This window comes from Oncorhynchus kisutch, unplaced genomic scaffold (assembly GCF_002021735.2).
Source record: "Oncorhynchus kisutch isolate 150728-3 unplaced genomic scaffold, Okis_V2 scaffold1479, whole genome shotgun sequence".
Taxonomy (NCBI): Eukaryota; Metazoa; Chordata; class Actinopteri; order Salmoniformes; family Salmonidae; genus Oncorhynchus; species Oncorhynchus kisutch.
The window spans coordinates 38,431-55,053 of NW_022263424.1; the positions used below are offsets into that span (position 1 = coordinate 38,431).

Consider the following 16,623-nt stretch of genomic DNA (forward strand, 5'->3'; position numbering starts at 1 on the left):
TATTGGTTAGTATTGAATTACGCTTTTGACTGCAAGTTCCAGAATGCCTTGCGACAGGAACGAGAGTGAGAACGCGCCAGTTATGTGCAGGTGCAAAGTGATTAAGCTGACCTTTACGCTAGCATCTTACCTGCATTGCTCTGTAGAATCTAAAGTTCTTAAATGTAACGTGAACAAGTAATATTACTAAAAGAAGCGTACATATCAACCCCGACGTCCCGAGTCATTACTTTGAAGACAGTTATTCTAAAAGTAATTGCTCTTTTGACCAATCAGATATGCTCTGAAAAAGAGCTGATACGAAAATATCTAACGTGATAATTTCCCATCATTATTCAACAGGCTAATGGGTCTCCAGTTGTCTATATAAAGAGTATCCTTATTAAGTTTGGGAATCAAAGTAATTACACCTTGTTTTAAGGAAGCCGGTAACTCCCATTTTTCTATTGATTCTTGAAACATAGCAAGAATGAAAGGAATCAATTTATCATTGAATGCTTTATAAAACCCGCTTATTAAACCATAATTTCCAGGGGACCTATTGTCCTTAAGGCTTTTAATACAGTATTTTATCTCAATTTCAGATAACTCATCACAAAAATCCCTGAAATCATTATCTATCTTCTTAGCAATGTTTACTGGAAAATGCCTGGGTGCTTTTCAAGACTGGCGGAGAGAGTGCGTGGACGTCGGCGGCCTACTGCGTCGATGGGTTGTTCAAATTCATTTGTGGCTTGTTTTTCTTGTCTTTTTCTGTTTTGCAGGGTTCGTGATCGTCGACAGGTGGACAGCGACAGCGACTTCGAAGAGGGTATGTGGAGTTTACAACTCTTCTTTGACTACATTTAACAATGTCATTATAATTTGCGAAATGTTGTGTATTTCTATCATTGAGACTTGGCAAAAATGCTAGTGCTCGAGATGTTGTAGCTTGCTAGCTAACATTAACTCTAGTAACTGTTGCTAAGCAATCGACTTAGTATTTAGTATTAGCAATTTTGCTATGTTTTATGTCCTAACAATAGTTTATTTTATATTCCAATGTTCCTCATTTTAGAAACAACTGTCCTGGATGAGGTCCAGTTGGATGTGCCATTGGATGATGTGCCAGATGTTCCACAGCTGCTAGTCCTCCTTGATGTCCAGAATGCTGCTATCATCCTTGAGGATGTGCCAGATGTGCAGACTATCCTTGAGGTACAATTTTCTGAAAGTTTGGGGTTTTATGTTTGAAAAATATCCCAGATATTCAAGTTGTGTCTCTTTAACATGAAACAAATCTCTTGTCTGCTTTCTGCTTTAGGAGGCCACTGTTATTTGGCAGTTGATTCTGATTAGGTTCAGCCCCCAGTACTGTGGGCCTGTTGTGATCAGGGTAAGAGACCCCCCCCCCACACACACACAGTCACATCACGGTTACAATGTTTACTGTTTCCAACATGAATGTATTGTAATGTGCAGAACAATGCCGGTCCGGTGGTTAAAGCTTGGAGAACTTTCCAGTTCATCAGCCCCATCATCACCTACATGCGTGGGGGATCCCAGGTATGTGTCTTTGTAACAACCTAATCATAATCTATATTGTCAGTCATTTGATCTTGATGGAAATGTGTCACAGTAATTGCCGAAGTGGTTTTGTTGATGTTGTCTTGTTGTTTATCTCAACAGCAGGTGGTGGTGAGGATGCACCACGTGAGTAGGGTGAGAGGCCTGGAGACTCAACTGGTGTGGGCCATCTCCAAGGAGACAGCCAGGCTTAGTCCAGAGGGCATCCCCTACTGTGCCACCAAAGTGCAGTCCATCACTTGGATCCAGGTAAGACGTAAATACTACTGAAACAGTTGTAGATTAGGCTTTTCTTCACTTATTCCATTTGGCCTTAATATGTATTCTCTCTTTGTCAGCGTGTGGCTGGCAGGGTGACCCACTATGCGTCTCACCTCCGCCACGAGACGTCTGTGGACGTGACGCTTGGCTGCTACCAGGTAAATAAACAATTTCCTATGTATATAGACTAGACATTACTGGGCATTTTTGCATTCGATTTGGTGTGTTTTCTAATAACGTGTGTGTGTGTGGTAAACCGGTGTGCTGTGTGTGTTTTGAGCAGCAGACTGATGCCTCAGTGGTGTACGCCACTCTCCACATGGGGCTGGACGGGCTTCTATCCTCTTCAGCGTGGTCGGAGGCTGCCTCCTTCTCTACTCCCACCACTCAGCAGTTCACTGACCCAGAGCCTGAGGGCCACAACTGCTATGAGGTCAGACGTTACACACACACACTATTGACTAGGAGCATTAAGATCCTTCCATTGACCGATTGTTTGTTATGTCATTGCACTGGTCACTGATTTTGAATGCTTGTTTTGTTGTCGTAGGGCTGGGAGGAGGACCTGCTGCCTGAGGAGAGGGAGGTTCCTCTGCTAAAGTGAGTTCCTCTAAATGTCTGTGTAGTCTGAGCTTGTCAAATGCTGAAGGATAGTGGTCATAATGCTGTTATCCCCCATTGACTCTAATGGTTGACATGCTTCATTCCCTCCCTTTCACAGCCTCTACCTTACCACCAAGAGAGTGGAGGACATCGCCCTGAGGCTCGTCTCCTTGCGCCAGGCCTTCACTGTGCGTGGACCCACTGTTCTTTTTGTCTCTGACTTCTTGTTCTGTCTCCAAGAGGAAGATGTCTCACCCTAACTCTTCCCTCTTCCCTAGACCCTGCTTGGTTCCACCCTGAGCAGGAACCATCTGTTTGTGGCGGGAAAGGTCCTCCTGGGCGGCCTTGTTCAGGCCAACCACATGGTAACTCACTAACTCATTCTCTTTCAAGGGAAAGAGAGCGTCCCTGAGGGGAAATGTGTTCTGTTCACTAAGATGCTCTTTTCTTTGTCATAGGACGAGGCCAAATTCATCAGTACCTATAATGACTTTGGACTACCTGAGTGACCCCTCCAAGCGGAATGACATTGAGAGGGAGCTGGCTGAGGCAAAGGTGAGTTCATTAACTCTTTCAAGTCTCACTGAGTTCTTCCACATGCATGTCTTTTATACATCACAGTAGCTGATATTTATGAAATCATTCCCATTTTCTCCAAACGTGTTTTCTTGTCCTAGATCCATCATGTGAACATGATAGATGTCCTCTTTGAGCTGGTGCTGTTTGGGATGATGACAGCTCAGAAGTCCCTGATGGTGGTAAGTAGCATCTCACTGGAACATGTTTTGATATCGCTCTATTAGCAGTTTCACTTAAATTCCTCATCTCTTCTCTTCTCTTTTCTCCTCCTTTGTTTCCTTTAGCACCCTGGTGGGTTCGTGGAGCGTCTGTATGCTCTCCTGTACTCCTTCCTGCCCACTGCTGCCAACATGGAGCCAGAGGCTGATAGAATCCTACTGCTGCTCAATGTAAGAGTCAAGAGGTTACTTCCTGTTTACTTCCATATTCTTAGTGTACTTCCTTTTGACTTCCTTATTCATGGTTAACCAGGTTTCAATGCCATTTTAGGGGGAGTATTTCTAATTGTCTCTCTCCTCTTGATAAGCTAGTACCTCAGAGCCATTTTCTATGTGTTGTGTGGTGTTCTCTTCAGGGCGGACTGATGGCTCTGCTAGATGACATGTTTGGCCAGCAGCTGGCCTGGTACTTTAACCCAGAGTCTCTGGTCACTGAGCTCTCCAGCCTCCTGGAGTACCACTTGGAGAACCTCATGGCCAGCATGTAGTCCTACTGCAGGGACCATACTCCTTTCTCCTTCTCTCTCTCTTTTGAAGGAATTGAGGACTTGAAGTGCTTTGTTGAACCCTGATTAGTTAACACCCATGAATTTAATGTATTCTCTTGTTTTCTCTCTCCACAGGATTCTTGTGACACTTTGCCACCCAACAGGGATCTAGACACCAATGCACTACATTACTTTGCACTGAATTTGACATTTTAAAATAAAATAAGTTGTAGTTCAAAAACATTTTTGTTTCTGTCTTTTCATCTATTTGATTTATGACCATTTCCTCTTCCTGGAGGTATAATGCATATATTAGAATATTACATGAACAATGATGCTTTATTATCTGCATATGGAAATAAAAAACTATGTTTAGTTGATTTACAGATACTATAGGCCCACACTTATATGGTTTTGTACTGTGATAATGTACTATTTAAAAACATGTAGGACGACATACACTGAGTGCACAAAACATTAGGAACATCTTCTTAATATTGAGTTGCACACCCTTTTTCCCTCAGACCAGCCTCATTTCGTCTGGGCATGGACTCTACAAGCTGCCCTAAGTGTTCCACAAGGATGCTGGCCCATGTTGTGTCAAGTTGGCTGGACGTCCTTTGGGTGGTGGACCATTCTTGATACACATGGGAAACTGTTGAGCATGAAAAAAACAGCACTGTTGCAGTTCTTGACACACTTAACCCGGTGCGCTTGGCACCTACTACCATACCCCGTTCAAAGACAGTTAAATCTTTTCTCTTGCTAAATCACCCTCTGAATGACACACACAATCCATGTCTCAATTTTCTCAAGGTTTTAAAATATTTCTTTAACTCCCCTTCATCTACTCTGACTGAAGTGGATTCAACAAGTGACATCAATAAGGGGTCATAGCTTTCACTTGGTCAGTCTATGTCATGGAAAGAGCAGGTGTCCTCAATGTTTTGTATTATCAGTGTGTGTAGTAACCTGGTACAGTATAAAGTATACCACTAGAGGGGATAATTGCTTCAGTCTTGAATGTTACTTCTCACTATCCCTACATTAACAGTCTGCCATTGTAGACTCCGGTAACTTCAGTATCTTAGTTTTTTTATATTTTCCATTAATGTCTGAACCATTTACCATCTTTCCCACTGAAACCAGTAAATCAGACTGTTAAACAGCCACCACTAACATTGATTGGCTGCTGCCAACACACTGACTCAACTCCAGCCACTTTAATAATGGGAATTGATGGAAAATATATCACTAGCCACTTTAAACAATGCTACTTAATATAATGTTTACATACCCCACATGATTCATCTCATATGTATATGTATATACTGTACTCTATATCATCTACTGCATCTTTATGTAATACATGTATCACTAGCCACTTTAAACTATGCCACTTTGTTTACATACCCTACATTACTCATCTCATATATATATACTGTACTCGATACCATCTACTGCATCTTGCCTATGCCGTTCTGTAACATCACTCATTCATATATCTTTATGTACACATTCTTATCCCTTTACACTTGTGTGTATAAGGTAGTAGTTTTGGAATTGTTAGGTTAGATTACTCGTTGGTTATTACTGCATTGTCGGAACTAGAAGCACAAGCATTTCGCTACACACGCATTAACATCAATAACCATGTGTATGTGACAAATACATTTGATTTGATTTGTTAGTGTTCATGTGAGAGAGTGTGTAGTAGTGCATACTGACCATTAGTTGGATCATAGTGTGGGTGGTGGAGTTTATGCAGGAACACAGAGGGTAGAGGCATTCTCCATCACAGTAGAAGGCAGAGTAACCCGTAGGGAGCCAATACCCAGTCATAATGGAGAGAAATACCATAGAAATCAAAAGACAAGATGAATGACTAGAATAGACTCTTTCAATGAGAAATACATGATAAAGAATGCAAAGAACATACTCTACAATGCACATCCTACACAAATGCCTTGCTTCCCTAAAAATACTGTGTGTTACAGCAGATAACGTAGTACAATGTTAGCTCATGATTATCTATTCAGTACAATGAGTAGTTAAGAGAGATAGAATCTCACCTTCCAGCCTTGTTCAGTGAATCTCACAGATATCTCACATGTCTCTTACAAGCCTGACGCCCACTGTTGACATGGCTGTGATCTGAAAGGGACCAAAAAATATGTTATGAACCAGGAAAGACTAATGTACACTTTGGATGCATTGGATTTGAAATTAAATGTAAATGCAACTTAAGCAATTTTGTAATTGGGATGAACTATCCCTTTAAACTGTATAAAACAAGTTTAACTACAAGACGAAAAACCAGTGTTGTCCCCTGACCTTGTATGTATACTGGGCAAGGGCAGGTCGTATTTGGGCTTCTTCTTATTGGGGGTTGGGTTTCAGGGCGCGTGGGGGGCGACAGGGGGCCTGGCTGGCCCTGAAGAAGTTGTTTAGATGAGTTCTTGAAGTCTTATATCTATATTTTGGAATGTTGGATGTTGATTTCGGGAGGCTTCCATCATGGAAAAGGGACCAGACCACTTTTTTTGTTAGTTAACCTAAACGAATCACCACCCTCGACAGAATAACAACAGTTGACTGCTATTTAAGTAGTGATTTGACTGTCAAATCCATGTATTGGTGTGTGGCCATTGACTTTTATGGAGAGACCGCCCCAAATTTTCTGTGCCATTTCCTGGGCATTTCATTAACTCCGTTCTAAGTTCTGCGCATCCCAGCGCTTGGAAAAATCAATGGTACAAAACACAATATATTGATCTTGAAAGAGTTGCGTAACGGGCTGCAGGGAGGTCAGGCGCAGGATAGCAGAACTGGGTATTAACCGGAGCAGTTTAATGAGGAAAAAACCAAAGGCACCCAGAACAACAGAATATGGGTTGAAATAACCCGTCGCAAACCAGTCTGAAGTGCACATACACTTTACAACAAACAATTCCACACACAGACATGGGGGGAACAGAGGGTTAGATACACGTCAAGTATTGAGGGAATGTAAACCAGGTGTGTGGGAAAACAAGACAAAACACATGGAAAATGAAAGGTGGATCGACAATGGCTAGAAGACCGGTGACGTCGACCGCCGAACGCAGCCCGAACAAGGAGAGGAACCGACTTCGGGGGAAGTCGTGACAGATCTGTTTAAAACAATCAATCTTGTCATCGTGATCTGAGGTTAACATTTTGTGTAATTCCACTAAGTTTTATAGGGTGAAAATGCAAGCTTGTGTAAGGTAGTAACACAAACTGTCCGCATTAGGGAAATTTGCGCAATATACAATTTACTATGGCAAAGAAATTCAACATGTCAATTTAAGAATATTGTATTCTTTGCCTACTCAAAGTATTACCAAAAGTACATATATTTAAAGGGACATAACACTGAGACCCCTGGACATGGGTGGGGGAATATTTGTGTGATGACCTAAAATAGGGGCAGAAGCTCACCAGCACCAGCAGTCTCTCCAACCACCCCTGAACGTCAGAGTCATTTAACCATTTAGAGAGTTGAACAAATCCCTGGCACTCTAGACTAGAGCCTCCATAGTCTATGCAGCAACCTGAACATTTCACGTGCCTACCTTTAGGTTTCTCTCAGTACAGTCCATTGTACTGGCCTGTGTGATGTGTAGTAGTTTGATGCATCTTATTACTTTGTTTGTTTGTCACCCGAAAATTCAGTCTCAGCCAATGATTGTTAATATCCTCAATTCCTTACCTGACCCTTACAGACGCAGATACCTGACCTGAAGACATTCAAACAGCACTTTGAGAGCAAGCATCCAAAGTCCCCAATGCCACCAGAGCTGGTTGATGTTGAGACTTAAAACGATGACACACACAATGGACCTACAGCTGGGGTAAGATGCAGTATACAGTGGGAAGAAATAGTAAGTGAACCCTTTGGAAATACCTGGATTTCTTTTATTTTTGTATTCTTTTATTTTATACTTAGTTTTTAAATTACTTAGTTTTTATTGTAGGAACACAAAGTACAAAGCCAAATAAAATAACAACAACAAGAAAAGATCTGGCAGTTACAGTGCACTTCATACCTTCATCATCATACCATCATATTAGTTACATTGACATCTTTGAATTAGACCTTTTCCAAGTACGAAACCCATTTTTCCCAGTATTCTTGACCTCTCTCCTGTTGAGTTCTTAAGGCAAAGGTCATACGCTCCGTGTGGTGTATTTCTTCTACAATGTCTATCCATTGTGTCACTGTGGGAGGGTCTTTTTGTAGCCATTTCCTAGTGATAGCCTTTTTACTGGCTGCCAGTTGGACCTTCAAGAGGTACTTTTCTCTATTGTGTAAGTTATCAGGTATTTCACCCATGTACAAAGAAATGAATGTTTGTTCTATGTCAAATCCCATTATTTTTCCAATGTTAGATCTTATTTGTTAGATCTTATTTCTCCCCAGTAAGTTTCGATTGCGGGGCAAGTCCAAAAGATATGAGAGTGGTCCGCCCTCAATAGACCGCATTCTCTCCAACAAGGGTGTTGTGAGCCAGTCTGTTTTAATTTCAGTTTAGGTGTTATGAAGAAACGTATAACATTCTTCCAACAGAATTCTCTCCATGACCTTGAGTTGGTGGAGCTTTGTTGAGTCTCTAATATATTCAACCATGTTTCATCAGTTATTTCAATGTTAAGTTCCTCCTCCCATTTCTTTTTAAAATAGTTTGTAGAATGTTTCTTTGAGGATTGAATACCCAAGTAGAGATTTGAAATAGTTTTTTCGTTACTCCCCAAGTTGTATGCGTTAGTGAATACTTGGATTAATTTTGGAGGTGCTCGAGGGTCAGTCACTTTTATCTCCCTTACGAAATAGTGTCGTACTTGTAGGTATCTGTAGAAATCTTGTTTATCCAAGCCATGTTTTTTACTTAGGTCCTGGAAGTTATCTAGGTTCCCATTCCTTACAATTGTACTGAATGACATGATGCCTTTCTGCGTCCATTGTTTAAACCTGCTGTCCTGAGTTGCAGGGATGAAGCTGGGGTCGTATGCGGGCCAACTCAGCAGTTTGATCTCTCTGTCTAAATGATTTTGCTTAACTACCCTAAACCATGTCTTCAGAGAGAAATTAATCCACTGATTTTGTCTATTGTATATTTCTTTTACCATGTCCTTATTTCCCAGTACTGACTGTATGGGTATCTCTGTCAGCGTAGTCTCGATGTCTTTCCATTTGGATTCGTATTCTGAATTGCACCAACACACCAGGGGTCTCAAATGGGCTGACACATAATAATCTTTTAGGTTTGGTAAGGCCATACCCCCACAGTTTTTTGGTAACTGTAATGTTGTATATCTAGTTCTTGGTCTCTTACTGTTCCGTTGATCCCATTCCCTAAACTGTTTAGGTGGGATTTCTATGGGCAGTGATTGGAACAAATACAGTAACCTCGGCAGGATGTTCATTTTGATTGTTTCAATTCTACTACTAAGATCTAAGGGAAGTGAATTCCACCTGTCTAGGTCATCATATATTTTCTTGTTAATGTGATCGTAATTCATACAATAAAGTTTGGGTATATCTTTTGGTAAATTTACTCCCAGATATATAATGGATGAAGAGGTCCAGGTGAAGTTATACCTACTCTTCAGATCTTCCTGTGGGGTATAATTATATACTAGGGCTTGGGTCTTGTGTACGTTAAGCACATACCCTGAATATGTTCCAAATGTTGTAAAACATCCATCAATCTAGGTACACTTGAGCCTGGGTCTTTAAGGAATAACAGAACGTCATCAGCATACATGCATATCTTATGTTCACTGCCTCTTATTGTTATTCCCTCTAAGGTTGGGTCCTGTCTTATTGCCTGTGCTAATGGTTCTAGGTACAAGGAGAAGAGTGTGGGTGATAGATTACAGCCTTGTCTTGCCCCTCGCTCTAATTTTATCGTTCGTGTCAAATGTCCATTTATCTTTATTCTAGCGGTCGGACATGAATACAGTGTTTTGATGCACTGTATCACTTCTTTGTTGAAACCAAATCTTTCCATAACTTGGAATAGGTAATCCCATCCCACTGAATCAAATGCTTTTTCTGCATCTAGGCTGATTAATATTGCACTTGTCGTATTCTGAGTAATGTGGTCCATGACATGTAGTGTTCTCCTTATATTGTCCTGTGTCTGCCTATTTTGTATGAAACCAGTTTGATCTCCGTCAATCAATTCTGGGATTATGTTCTCCATTCTTTTGTCTATTATTGATGCATATAGTTTATAATCTGTGTTAAGAATTGCGATAGGTCGATATGAACTGCATTCTTTCTTTTCTTTACCCTCTTTTGGGATTACTGATATGATGGCCTCTCTCCATTACGTTGGGAGACCTCCCTCCCTCAGAGTCCTGTTAAAACAGACCTTAAGTAGAGGTGCTAATTGTTCTCTGAAGGTCTTGAACCATTCTGAAGGGAAGCCATCAGTGCCTGGAGACTTGTTGGCTTTTTGCTGAGATATTGCTTTATTAATTTCTTCGGTGGATATTTCTGAAGATAGTCTATCATTTTGCTCTGTCCCAATTTAGGGGAGATCGAGTGAGTTCAAAAAGTGCTCTATTGTCTGTGCATCTGCCTTCTCTGGTTGCTTGTACAGATTTTTGCAATATGATTCAAATGCATTCTGTATTTCATCTAATTTGCATGTGATCTTTTTTGTTTAGGGGTCTTTTATTTTGAAAATGGTATTCTGTGCTTGTTGTTTCCTGAGTCTCCATGCTAGTAATTTGGTTGCCTTTGAGCCTGCTTCATAATATCGTTGTTTCAGGAACCTAAGCTTTTTCTCTACTTCCTCTCTATAAATCTGGTCAATTTCCTGTTTTACCTTTTGAATCAAAACGTTATATTTCTTGAGGAAAGAGCATTGTTTGTGTGAGCCAAACTTTTTGTTATATATATATTTATTTTATGGCAGGGAAATTCGCAATGACACTTAATGTTAGCTTGATGGCTATTCGTTTTTACCAATTTATGGTACAATGTTATTTGTAATTGTATAAAAATATATATATATATAATTTAGGTCAACCACTTGCGTGGTGCAAAGGACTGTTTTTATTTGCAACTAGTAAGATTTTTGATTTAATTGCTTTTATTAGGATCTCATTTAGTCCCCATTTGAACTAATCTTCCAAGAGTCCTTAACATTAAAATACAATTTATAATACAAACACACTTTCACATATAACACACTATTACAAACATACATAATACACTAGCATAATGACCCAATAAATACTCAATCTAAAGAAATATTGATTCTTCATCTACTATAGTCCCACAACATTTCTATATGCTATATTTAAAATGTTTTTAAATCATGTTTAAACTTATATATTGAAAGGTTTCTAGTTTGCTCAGTTAATTTATTCAATTTCTTTATTGCTCTAAATCGAAAAATTATTTTTGTGAGACCCTGATTCATGTGAACGTATACAAGTTTAATATTCTTCATATAGTCACCGTGATAGTAAATGTCCATTTCTGTTTTTTCTATTAATGCCAGGCGAATCCGTAATATTTTTAAGAGACCGGAATGAGGTTTCTAAAGCGGTTTCCTGTATTGAAGACTTTTCCTTAGTTTGGGGTTGGAAAATGAATACCAGTAAGTCAGTCTTATTTCCACTCAAGGATTGTGTTTTACAGGAAGTACAGTGGGGCAAAAAAGTAATTAGTCAGCCACCAATTGTGCAAGTTCTCCCACTGAAAAAGATGAGAGAGGCCTGTATTTTTCAACATAGGTACACTTCAACTATGACAGACAAAATTAGGGGAAAAAATCCAGAAAATCACATTGTAGGATTTTTAATGAATTTATTTGCAAATTATGGTGGAAAATAACAAACGTTTATCTCAATACTTTGTTGTATACCCTTTGTTGGCAATGACAGAGGTCAAACGTTTTCTGTAAGTCTTCACAAGGTTTGCACACACTGTAGCTGGTATTTTGGCCCATTCCTCCATGCAGATATCCTCTAGAGCAGTGATGTTTTGGGGCTGTTGCTGGGCAACACGGACTTTCAACTCCCTCCAAAGATTTTTTATGGGGTTGAGATCTGGAGACTGGCTAGGCCACTCCAGGACCTTGAAATGCTTCTTACGAAGCCACTCCTTCGTTGCCCGGGCGGTGTGTTTGGGATCATTGTCATGCTGAAAGACCCAGCCACGTTTCATCTTCAATGCCCTTGCTGATGGAAGGAGGTTTTCACTCAAAATGTCACGATACATGGCCCAATCCATTCTTTCCTTTACACGGATCAGTCGCCCTGGTCCCTTTGCAGAAAAACAGCCCCAAAGCATGATGTTTCCACCCCCATGCTTCACAGTAGGTATGGTGTTCTTTGGATGCAACTCAGCATTCTTTGTCCTCCAAACACGACGAGTTGAGTTTTTACCAAAAAGTTCTATTTAGGTTTCATCTGACCATATGCCATTCTCCCAATCTTCTTCTGGATCCTCCAAATGCTCTCTAGCAAACTTCAGATGGGCCTGGACATGTACTGGCTTAAGCAGGGGGACACGTCTGGCACTGCAGGATTTGAGTCCCTGGCGGCGCAGTGTGTTACTGATGTTAGGCTTTGTTACTTTGGTCTACAATTTTGTTTCTGGTGTCCTTTGACAGCTCTTTGGTCTTGGCCATAGTGGAGTTTGGAGTGTGACTGTTTGAGGTTGTGGACAGGTGTCTTTTATACTGATAACAAGTTCAAAGAAGTGCCATTAATACAGGTAACGAGTGGAGGACAGAGGAGCCTCTTAAAGAAGTTACAGATCTGTGAGAGCCAGAAATCTTGCTTGTTTGTAGGTGACCAAATACTTATTTTCCACCATAATTTGCAAATAAATTCATTACAAATCCTACAATGTGATTTTCTGGATTTTTTTTCTCATTTTGTCTGTCATAGTTGAAGTGTACCTATGATGAAATTTACAGGCCTCTCATCTTTTTAAGTGGGAGAACTTGCACAATTGGTGGCTGACTAAATACTTTTTTGCCCCACTGTATATGGTATCCCATCTAAAGATAAGGTTACTTATCTTGAAATTGTTATATGCAAGGATGAAAAAAAAGGAGTGAATTGAACTTTAACTCCATTGAGAAAACAAAGAACAAATTGAACCTCTTGTTGATGAGAGATATTTCGTTATACGGTCGGGTATTATTATCCAAAGCTGAAGGGTTATCCAGGTCGGTTTATGTCTCGTTATCACTTGACTTACCCCCTAAAATTGTAAAGGACTTAGATAAGATTATTTATAGTTTTATTTGATGTGATATCCACAAAAATGATGTGGATATATTGAAGCAACATCTCAAGACATCAGTCAGGAAGTTAAGGCTTGGTCGCAAGTGGGTATTCCAAATGGACAATAACCCCAAGTATACTTCCAAAGTTGTGGCAAAATGTCTTAAGGACAACAAAGTCAAGGTATTGGAGTGGCCATCACAAAGCCCTGATCTCAATCCTATAGAACATTTGTGGGCAGAACTGAAAAGGCGTGTGCGAGCAAGGAGGCCTACAAACCTGACTCAGTTACACCAGCTCTGTCAGGAGGAATGGGCCAAAATTCAGTCAACGTATTGTGGGAAGCTTGTGGAAGTCCACCCGAAACATTTGACCCAAGTTAAAGAATTTAAAGGCAATGCTACCAAATACTAATTGAGTGTATGTAAACTTCTGACCCACTGGGAATGTGATGAAAGAAATAAAAGCTGAAATAAATCATTCTCTCTACTATTATTGTGACATTTCACATTCTTAAAATAAAGTGATGATTCTAACTGACCTAAGACAGGGATTTTTTTACGATGATTAAATGTCAGGAATTGTGAAAAACTGAGTTTAAATGTATTTGGTTAAGGTGTATGTAAACATCAGACTTCAACTGTACATAGAAGTGCACACTATTCTTATTATTTTTTAATGTATGTATATAGTCAACTATACAACTTCCACTACTACTACTACTACTACACTTTATATCATCCAATAATATATAATGAAAAACACTCAACATGAAGAATTAATGCAATTATGTTAATTTCAAATATTTATTTTGAAATATAGATTAGGTGCTCTTCTTTTTATAGCAGGAAGTAAAGGGACTGGACAAGGCTTTGCCTATAGCTGAAAACATCCTGGAAATGAGTGAACGCTTCCTTGGTTTCTTCTTGGTGGAGCATACACTCTCTGTTCGGCAGGATTCTTGATCATTGACAATTGCTGGGGGAAAAAATGTAAACATAACATTTCTTTAACTGACCCTAGTTAGTGTGAAGAATTAGTATTGCATTATTATTATTTAAAGTGTAATATTCTACATAATTTCCAAATGTAGGGCGGCAGGTAGCCTAGCAGTCTCAATCCGCCTATTTAACACAGAAGTGTTACATAGGCTACCCCCAGGGCTTAGTCTGTTTAGTGCCAAAAAGAAGGGGATAAAAACATGCTAAAATATATATACATATATATATATATATACAGTGCCTTGCGAAAGTATTCGGCCCCCTTGAACTTTGTGACCTTTTGCCACATTTCAGGCTTCAAACATAAAGATATAAAACTGTATTGTGAAGAATCAACAACAAGTGGGAAACAATCATGAAGTGGAACGACATTTATTGGATATTTCAAACTTTTTTAACAAATCAAAAACTGAAAAATTGGGCGTGCAAAATTATTCAGCCCCTTTACTTTCAGTGCAGCAAACTCTCTCCAGAAGTTCAGTGAGGATCTCTGAATGATCCAATGTTGACCTAAATGACTAATGATGATAAATACAATCCACCTGTGTGTAATCAAGTCTCCGTATAAATGCACCTGCACTGTGATAGTCTCAGAGGTCCGTTAAAAGCGCAGAGAGCATCATGAAGAACAAGGAACACACCAGGCAGGTCCGAGATACTGTTGTGAAGAAGTTTAAAGCCGGATTTGGATACAAAAAGATTTCCCAAGCTTTAAACATCCCAAGGAGCACTGTGCAAGCGATAATATTGAAATGGAAGGAGTATCAGACCACTGCAAATCTACCAAGACCTGGCCTTCCCTCTAAACTTTCAGCTCATACAAGGAGAAGACTGATCAGAGATGCAGCCAAGAGGCCCATGATCACTCTGGATGAACTGCAGAGATCTACAGCTGAGGTGGGAGACTCTGTCCATAGGACAACAATCAGTCGTATATTGCACAAATCTGGCCTTTATGGAAGAGTGGCAAGAAGAAAGCCATTTCTTAAAGATATCCATAAAAAGTGTTGTTTAAAGTTTGTCACAAGCCACCTGGGAGACACACCAAACATGTGGAAGAAGGTGCTCTGGTCAGATGAAACCAAAATTGAACTTTTTGGCAACAATGCAAAACATTATGTTTGGCGTAAAAGCAACACAGCTCATCACCCTGAACACACCATCCCCACTGTCAAACATGGTGGTGGCAGCATCATGGTTTGGGCCTGCTTTTCTTCAGCAGGGACAGGGAAGATGGTTAAAATTGATGGGAAGATGGATGGAGCCAAATACAGGACCATTCTGGAAGAAAACCTGATGGAGTCTGCAAAAGACCTGAGACTGGGACGGAGATTTGTCTTCCAACAAGACAATGATCCAAAACATAAAGCAAAATCTACAATGGAATGGTTCAAAAATAAACATATCCAGGTGTTAGAATGGCCAAGTCAAAGTCCAGACCTGAATCCAATCGAGAATCTGTGGAAAGAACTGAAAACTGCTGTTCACAAATGCTCTCCATCCAACCTCACTGAGCTCGAGCTGTTTTGCAAGGAGGAATGGGAAACAATTTCAGTCTCTCGATGTGCAAAACTGATAGAGACATACCCAAGCGACTTATAGCTGTAATCGCAGCAAAAGGTGGCGCTACAAAGTATTAACTTAAGGGGGCTGAATAATTTTGCACGCCCAATTTTTCAGTTTTGATTTGTTAAAAAAGTTTGAAATATCCATAAATGCCGTTCCACTTCATGATTCTGTCCCACTTGTTGTTGATTCTTCACAAAAAAATAAAGTTTTATATCTTTATGTTTGAAGCCTGAAATGTGGCAAAAGGTCGCAAAGTTCAAGGGGGCCGAATACTTTCGCAAGGCACTGTATATATATATTCGTCAACTTTGTTATATCTCTCAGATTTAGGACAGACACTTTCCATGTAGTGATTATGTTATTCAATGCATTTGTATCGGCTATTAGCAGTAAGGACGATACAAACCCCTCGGCCTAGACAGGGCTTAGACTCTTGTGGGTTAAAAGCATGATCATTACAAAGGTGCAACTAGTGCTGTGGACAATAAAAGGCCACGCTAAAATGTGCAGTTTTGTCACACCACACAACGCCACAGATGTCTCAGAGACAGAGACTGAGAAAGAATAGGAGCAAGGAAAAAACGCTGGTTGACTTGTTTTGAGGGAGCGTGCATTGGCATGCTGACTGCAGGAATGTCCACCAGAGCTGTGGCCAGAGAATTGAATGTTTATTTCTTTACCATAAGCCGCCTTCAATGTCGTTTTAGAGAATTTGGCAGTATGTCCAACCGGCCTCACAACCACAGACCAAATATATGGCGTCGTGTTGGCTGTAGGGTTATGGTGTGGGCAGGCATAATCTACGGACAACGAACACAATTGGATTTTATCAATGGCAATTTGAATGCACAGAGATACCATCACGAGATCCGTAGGCCCATTGTCGTGCCATTCATCCACCGCCATCACCTCATGTTTCAGCATGATAATGCGTGGCCCCATGTCGAAAGGCCTGCATACTCACCAGACATGTGATCCATTTAGCATGTTTGTGATGCTCTGGATTGACGTGTACAACAGCGTGTTCAGTTCTCACCAATAATCAACAACTTCACACAG

The 16,623-nt window shown here is 40.2% G+C and overlaps 1 protein-coding gene across 2 annotated transcripts; it reads left to right on the forward strand.

The window, feature by feature from the left end:
• Window positions 1-682: 682 nt before the first annotated feature.
• On the forward strand, window positions 683-3,188 carry LOC116366455 (uncharacterized). 2 transcript variants are annotated; one of them, XM_031818552.1, is made up of 12 exons: window positions 685-811; window positions 1,058-1,197; window positions 1,304-1,375; window positions 1,462-1,545; window positions 1,669-1,815; window positions 1,905-1,985; window positions 2,111-2,260; window positions 2,378-2,427; window positions 2,549-2,618; window positions 2,709-2,795; window positions 2,889-2,985; window positions 3,108-3,188. In XM_031818552.1, the coding sequence occupies exons 1-11, from the start codon at window positions 709-711 to the stop codon at window positions 2,937-2,939; spliced, it is 1,035 nt and encodes a 344-aa protein (XP_031674412.1). In that variant the 5' UTR covers window positions 685-708; the 3' UTR covers window positions 2,940-2,985; window positions 3,108-3,188. The 2 variants fall into 2 exon arrangements, with proteins under 2 accessions (XP_031674413.1, XP_031674412.1); XM_031818553.1 differs by lacking the exon at window positions 1,304-1,375 and having other exon boundaries at window positions 683-811.
• The last annotated feature ends 13,435 nt before the right edge of the window (window positions 3,189-16,623 follow it).